Genomic DNA, 7,897 nt, shown 5'->3' on the forward strand with positions numbered 1-7,897 from the left:
CGGCACCTTAAAAGGTGAGGTCGCTACAGATGGTATCAGAGCATTGTGTTGACCTTAGGTTCGTGACCCTAGGATTGGATTAGAAATAGGAAGGCCATAGGATGAAAAATCTATATAATCCTATCTCTATTAAAAGATGGTTGCTTGTGAACTTCTAGTATTCTCATCTGCTCCATCTTCAAAAATGTTCTTCTCCTTCCTTAGTTGATCTACCCCATGAAAAACATCAAGAAGGGATTACAGATGACCAAGACACTGAAGCGTGAAGACCGATGCTTCATATGTTATTTGTCAATTGATCACGATTCACTAAATTGAAAATCAATGAAGAACCTGAAGAAAGACTCCGATCTAGACTTCACAACACCCAGAAGCAAGTTGAAGAAATAAAAGAGGAACTTGAAGCACTCGAGAATAGAACTAGATGAGACCACCATAGTTCTCTTTTATTGAACCAGCGATATCGTAAGAAAGTACTGATCTTACCAAATTGAGGTATGACCATACTAGTTTGGTTGTGTTTGTGTTATGTTGCTTGATGCTTGTTAGATGATTGTTGTTTGCTAAATTGCCTTGATCTGTTGTGTTTGGGTAGGAACCTTCTTTAGAACCTTTCTATCTATTCTCATCTATACCCAGCCCAGAGAATGTTTTCTCGGCAACTCGCCATGAAGACAACAGTAGTGAAACCAACCATGATGTTTCCTATCAGGGTGAAGAAGGATATAGTGTGAGATACGCAAAACCCTAGTTAAGGATCGATAGAAATGTTTTCAAAACAATTCAATAATGGGGATTGAAATATTGATTCAATTCTCCATGGAATTTTTTTTTATCAAACTGGTGAGGTTGACCAAGTGTTAGAATACGAGATTCAACAAATCAAATGCGAAGTAATGATCTGGGTGCAGGATGGATTGATCACCATTCCTACTACTCTTATTTTTCGCTTTCGTAATGTTGACTTTGCGAATCTAGAGAGACATACCTACAAAAGAGACGTCGATGATAAGCCTAAACCTTAGGGTGGGGAAATATTATACCCTTATAGTAGGCAAGTGTTGCCAAGCGTAGGACTACAACGAGATTGAAGATCTAGCCACTAGTTGAAGAGTAGGGGAAGTTTGTCGATGGCCCCAGCAAGCAAGGGATGAGGAATGTCGTGAAGTCCCCTCACCTTGGTTTCCTGATTTACCCGAAGAGTGAACCCCGGTGTAAAAATTAGTTCAACCACCATTCCATATGGATTAGAAGACCAACCATTAGGAAAAGTCTACTCAGGCCACTTTGAAGAGATATGTTGTTCACTATATGTGAATAAGCAACCACCTATCGGATATTAAGTCAGAAGCCATAGATGTTCCAAAAGGTGACCCATGCCAAGGCATACCCCAGATGAACCCATTATGAACCCTAGACCTAGACTACATACAAAAGTTTCTTTTAAGGGTGGTAGGCACCCCAACATATCCCAAACCATAATTTCTTCTAGCCTCTTCAAATCTCGAGGACGAGATTTCTTTTAAGGGTGGTAGTCTGTCACATCCCAAAATTTTCCAAATTTTGGAATGTGAAATAAAAATAAAATCTAAGCTTGTTTGTTTGTCTTGGTTGAAAATTGACAAGGAACTAAAACTTTCTAAAAAGTTTTTCCAAAAATGGAGTTTTCAAAATGCTTGCATTGCATTCATAAACCCGAAGTAATGCAAATAAAGCCATATAGGCCTTTGTGCCAAGTTCGATTTTTTTTTATTTATCAAAATGTTTTAAGCGTGCTTACAAAATATTCTTTACTGAATAAAGAATCCAATGATATTTTGTTTGTATTTTTCCGACTTGGTTTGAACTAGTTTTGACTCAATTTGGTTTCATCAAGTAATAAAGCAAAAAAAAAAAAAAAAAAAACGTGGCAGCTCATCCGAACTCACAAACGCATCAGCTGATCAGCCAAAGGACCCGTTCTTTTCCTCTTTTCTTTTCTCTCCTCACACGTGGGCCCCACTGCCACATCACCATCTTCTTCAAGTCCAGCGAAGAGACAACGCACGCACGACAGCGTACGTTTTCCGTTTCTTGTCATTCCTTCTCGTGTTGATTGTGGGCGTTTTAAGCCACCATTTGATGCACCGTTTATTTCTACTTAAGCCCTACATCCTCCTCTTCATTTCCCCTCAAACCGCACAAACCGAGAGCCTCCAGGCTGCTCGAATTTTGCCTCGCAATTCCGCGGTACCGTCGCGGTAAATCGTCCATTACGGTGAGCACGGTCCATCTTTTGATCTCTAGTTTCTTCCAAACATCCAATTTCTTCCTTGCACACATCTCAGACTTTGTTTCGTAATTTTTGGTGCACCACAGCGACGGCGCCATCTTCGACGGTGAGCACGTCCGCGGGAAGGTTTTCCGGCGATTTTTCCGGCGAGCTACTGCTCATGAACCAGAGAACCATCGACGCCTTAGTTCAACCTTTTGGTGAGTTCATCGAATGAGTATGTCGCATACGGTTGTCGATTCCTTTTACCAGTCGACTCCTCTAATCCTTGTCTATCTCTAGGACATGGTTGTGCCTCATATATTTGCTGTTAGCCGCGATGACCAACAGCACCCGACGCCGTTCGTTCCGAGATAAATTCCGTTGCCGCCAGCAGAGACCTCCGGGACGACGACGTGACGACCGTAGTGAGCGACGCCGACAACCCCTGAACAAATCCACAGAGAAGCGCTACACCCTGTGGTCTGGTTCGCCGAGCCCAGCGCCCATCGTCAACGTCGCCCTCAGAACTGCTCTCGAAAACTGCCGCCACGGTAATACCATCGTGCTTAAGTCTGAAAGTACTATGTGTACTGTTTAGATTATATTAACACTGATCGTTTAGATCCTTAGATCAAAATCGGAAGATCCAATTTTTTTTCTTAAACCTGGAACTCTACATCTCTTTTCTTTCGCACGTGAACAGCAATCGGATCGATCAGACGTGCATTGTGTTAGCTCATCGCATAACTTTAAAATTTAATATCTTTAGTTTTAGAGCTCCGTTTTGAATCATTCTTTTTGCGTTGAGTTCGTAATTAAATTTCCTATCCGGTGATATTAATCTTTCCAATTATTAAATTTTCGAAATCTGAAGCTAAAATTTGATATTTGAACTATATTCTAGCCATTTCCACGGGTCTATAAACCCTAACCAAATTGAATCTTTTGGTATTAGATCTGTATTTCAATTATCTATCCAGTAGCACCACTGTACGAAATAGTTAAACTCATTTTTCAAGTATTTAAATTCAAATATGAGAATTTGAGTATATGATCATTATAGATTTAATTCTATATTTCTTTCCGACGTGATTCCTTTTTGCTAAAATGAATCGCTTGATCGCACCTTTTTCCACCCATCTCATTTAGATAGTTCCATCTTATTTCATTATCAAGCCTATCTATCCTATTTGTCGAGTTTGAATTATTCAAATGGCAAATGAGTTATTTGAGTAATTCAACATATCATTTTGCCCATACCCAAACCTATGTGAAACTTGTACTATTTTTGTATGTGTTGTCACACCATATTTAATAGTATTATAGTTGCACCATTGGAGACTAGAGTGAATTCTATTCACATGGGCCATTCAAATTCCATCTGTGCTTAAGTATCCTACCATTTGTTCCCAATATATCTTAGACCATCCATTTTCAAGTATTTGACTTTAGCCACTCAATCTATTAAATTCATATCCTGCAAGCCAAACCTCATGCCACACCTTAGTACCATAGAGCGTTTTTCGATTGTTTGTCTTCCTTGATTTAGTTGTTGTGGAATGTGTGTTTATGTGTGCTGTCTTTTACCTTATAGTTTGAATGGAGAGCTACGCGTTTTTGATGAGAGAAGTGAATGATCATCGACTACCAAAAAGGCAAGTGACACACCCTCACAAATGTCCTAGATTTTATTCATGCACCGTAGTGATTTTTGTAGTAAGTCTAGGGATATGCTTTGCTTTTGTAATCCCAGTAGATAGCTACTTTCACCTGACCATATTTTGTCGCCATTAAATTTAGTTGATGCTTAGCTATGCTATGAAAATGTTTTACTAGTGGTTAAAGAAAAAATAACTAAGTTTAATGAACTACCTGGGTGAATGGTGGAGCTTTGGAGCGGGTGGCTGCATCAGGGGGCTCTGTCAACGGCGATACCCTGGTGTGAGTACACATTTGCGGAAAGTCACCCAGGAATAAAGAGATTGTAGACAACCTTGCTCATTAGCTTACCGTACAACCACATGCTATATGGGCTCTGGCTTGACGGAGTATGTTGTGAGAACCCGGGCCCTACGTGACGGATGATGTAGGGAATGTAGGTTGGTACGGGTCCGTAGAGGATGGTCTCGGGGGATCACTTCGAGAAAATCTCGTCCTAGTCAACATCTCGTCCATTTGAGCAAAATGTGCATCATGGAAGAAGAACAGACTAGGTCATGTGGGTAAATTTGTACAACCTCTCGCAGTGTTAAATCTAAGTACTTAGCCGTGTCCCCGGTTACTGGACAACTTGAGCGAACCGACAAGGCACATGTTCGAAAGTCTCCTCATCCCAACTTCTTAAATTAAAATTTTGATGGGTGAACAAGGGTAGGAGGAATTCACTTGGTTTCCATCGGTGGTATTCTAGGTTCATTGATTTCTATCAATGGTACCGCTTAATAGAAGAGATAATGTTTTGAGAAATGATAGGTGAAAACTTGCTTTACGCAAAATTGCCCGAGCTCTACCAGCCCAAATGTACACTTAAGTGTTAGGTTGCCATTTGAGTCCACTATAGTGTCATCTTGCCAATACATTCAAAGTATTGACCATTCGTGGCTGTAACTTTTCATGTTGCAGATGTTTTGAAAGACGAGTGAGTTACGATGATTAGGGTTACGAGTCTATCCTCAACATGCTCGCCTGTGGCACATGAAGACGAAGGACTCCATGCTATTTATGTTTATTCGTTGTAAAACTCTGATGATATGCTAGCCTTGTGCTATGCAATTTGTAATCCTTTATGTAAATTCTGGATCATACGATGTAATAAAGACCTTTGTTTCTTGGTATTACATCTTGTACTGTGTGTGCTAGCGATTGATCCAGGGACTAGCACAGATACGCACAGAGATCGGCACCTTAAAAGGTGAGGTCGCTACAACTTTTCAGGCCGATCTCAATTCCGCATTCATGAACCAAGAAGCCCAAGAATTGACCGGCCGTCACACCAAAAGCACACTTCTTTGGATTCATTCTCAGCCCGAATTTTCTAGTTCGGTCCAGGATGCGTCGCAAATCCTCCAAGTGTCCTTCGACTGAGACAGACTTGACCACCACGTCATCAATGTAAATCTCCACCAACTTGCCGATCAGATCATGAAAGATGTAATTCATGGCTCTTTGGTATGTTGCACCAGCATTTTTCAGTCCAAATGTCATGACTACATATTCAAACAAGCCCACCGCACCTGGTACTCTGAATGCAGTCTTGTGTATATCTTCTGGAGCCATAAAAATTTGGTTGTAACCGGCATTGCCATCCATGAAACTTAAAACCTTATGACCAGCGGCTGCATTGATCAATGCCTCGGCTACCGGCATTGGGTACTCATCCTTTGGAGTGGCTCTGTTGAGATCCAGAAAATCTATGGCGACGTGCCATCGGCCGTCCTTTTTCTCTACAGGTACGATATTAGATATCCACTCAGCATACCTGCATGGCCTGATGAACCCGGCGCTCAACATCTTTTCGATCTCTTTCTTGACTTCTTCTAAAATTTCGGCCTTCATCTGTCGTGCTCGCTCCTGGAACGGCCGAAATCCTTTCTTAAGAGGGAGTCGATGCTCAATGATGCTCCAGTCTAACCCGGGCATTTCTGTGTAATCCCAGGCAAAACAATCTGGGTATTCTTTCAACAAAGCTATCATCAGGCCCCTCAGATGCGGATCCAACTTTTTGCTGATAAATGTTGGTCGTGGCTTATCCCGAGGACCAATGTCAATCTCTTCTAGTTCATCAGCCGATGTAAACCCATACCCTAGCTTTCCGTCGCCTGCTAGATCGATGATGAAAACAGGTAAAACGTATGGCGAGGATAATTTTGGCCGATTGCTGGAATCGGCCTCCGTGTTGATTGTATTGCTCAATGATGGATTACACCTTATCTGTGCTCCACTACAGGAGGGAGTCTCCCTGCTACAACTACGTGACATGGTTGAGGTGAGATCATTGCTTTTTATTTTTTGGGGCCGATCGCAGGGATCGGCCTTGTCACGTACGTCGGTTGACGTTGCTCTTGCTACTTGATACGTCCAATTTGCACCACTATTTTATATCATAATTTGCTGTTATTCATTGATATATTTCATATTTGGAGATGATACTTATGTTATTTCATCTATTTTGCATGTTTCATGATTATTGGAGGATCGTGCACCGGAGCCGGATTCCTGCTGGAAAAGCACCGTCGAATACAATATTTCGGAAGATCAACGAGTTGAAGGAAATTATACGAAAATTCCTATTTTTCCGGATGACGAAGGGAGCCGAAGGGGAGCTGAGGAGGGCCGCCATGGGCCCCCCCACAGGCCGGCGCGGGCCCTGCCCTGGCCGCGCCGCCCTGTGAGGAGGGGGCCCCACAGCCCCTCTCGCCTCCTTTTCTTCGCGTATGCCTTCGTCCCGAAAACCTAAGCCAGAGGGGTACGTCGAACAGAGCCACAGCCGCCTCTGCGGGGCGGAGAACACCAGAGAGAAAAGAGCTCTCCCGCGGGCAGGAATCCGCCCGGGAAATTCCCTCCCGGAGGGGGAAATCGACGCCATCGTCACCGTCATCGAGCTGGACATCATCTCCATCACCATCACCATCATCTTCATCATCATCACCGCCGTCTCCACCGCTGCACCTCGTCACCGCCGTAGCAATTTGGGTTTGATCTTGATTGTTTGATAGGGGAAACTCTCCCGGAGTTGATTTCTACTTGTTATTGATGCTATTGAGTGAAACCGTTGAACCAAGGTTTATGTTCAGATTGTTATTCATTATCATATCACCTCTGATCATGTTCCATATGATGTCTCATGAGTAGTTCGTTTAGTTCTTGAGGACATGGGTGAAGTCTAAATGTTAGTAGTGAAGTATGGTTGAGTAATATTCAATGTTATGATATTTAAGTTGTGGTGTTATTCTTCTAGTGGTGTTGTGTGAACGTCGACTACACGACACTTCACCTTTATGGGCCTAGGGGAATGCATCTTGTACTCATTTGCCAATTGCGGGGTTGCCGAAGTGACAGAAACCTGAGCCCCCGTTGGTATATCGATGCAGGAGGGATCGCACGATCTCAGAGTTTAAGGCTGTGGTTAGATTTATCTTAATTACTTTCTTGTAGTTGCGGATGCTTGCAAGGGGTATAATCACAAGTATGTATTAGTCCTAGGAAGGGCGGTACATTAGCATAGGTTCACCCACACAACACTTATCAAAACAATGAAGATTAATTAGCCGTATGTAGCGAAAGCACTAGACTAAAATCCCGTGTGTCCTCGAGAACGTTTGGTTAATATAAGTAAACAAACCGGCTTGTCCTTTGTGCTAAAAAGGGTTGGGCCACTCGCTGCAATTATTACTCTCGCACTTTACTTACTCGTACTTTATTCACTTGTTACATCAAAACCCCCTGAATACTTGTCTGTGAGCATTTACAGTGAATCCTTCATCGAAACTGCTTGTCAACACCTTGTGCTCCTCGTTGGGATCGACATTCTTACTTATCGAAGATACTGCGATACACCCCCTATACTTGTGGGTCATCAAGACTATTTTCTGGCGCCGTTGCCGGGGAGTGAAGCGCTATTGGTATTGCTATGGATGAAGTGAG

The 7,897-nt window shown here is 42.5% G+C and overlaps 1 protein-coding gene across 1 annotated transcript; it reads left to right on the forward strand.

Moving 5' to 3' along the window:
* The first annotated feature begins 668 nt into the window (after nucleotides 1-668).
* LOC124695013 lies at nucleotides 669-3,909 on the forward strand. The gene is made up of 6 exons (XM_047227916.1): nucleotides 669-730; nucleotides 1,948-2,057; nucleotides 2,146-2,257; nucleotides 2,359-2,472; nucleotides 2,555-2,805; nucleotides 3,849-3,909. The coding sequence occupies exons 1-6, from the start codon at nucleotides 669-671 to the stop codon at nucleotides 3,851-3,853; spliced, it is 654 nt and encodes a 217-aa protein (XP_047083872.1). The 3' UTR covers nucleotides 3,854-3,909.
* The last annotated feature ends 3,988 nt before the right edge of the window (nucleotides 3,910-7,897 follow it).

Source organism: Lolium rigidum, chromosome 3 (assembly GCF_022539505.1).
Source record: "Lolium rigidum isolate FL_2022 chromosome 3, APGP_CSIRO_Lrig_0.1, whole genome shotgun sequence".
NCBI classification, from domain to species: domain Eukaryota; kingdom Viridiplantae; phylum Streptophyta; class Magnoliopsida; order Poales; family Poaceae; genus Lolium; species Lolium rigidum.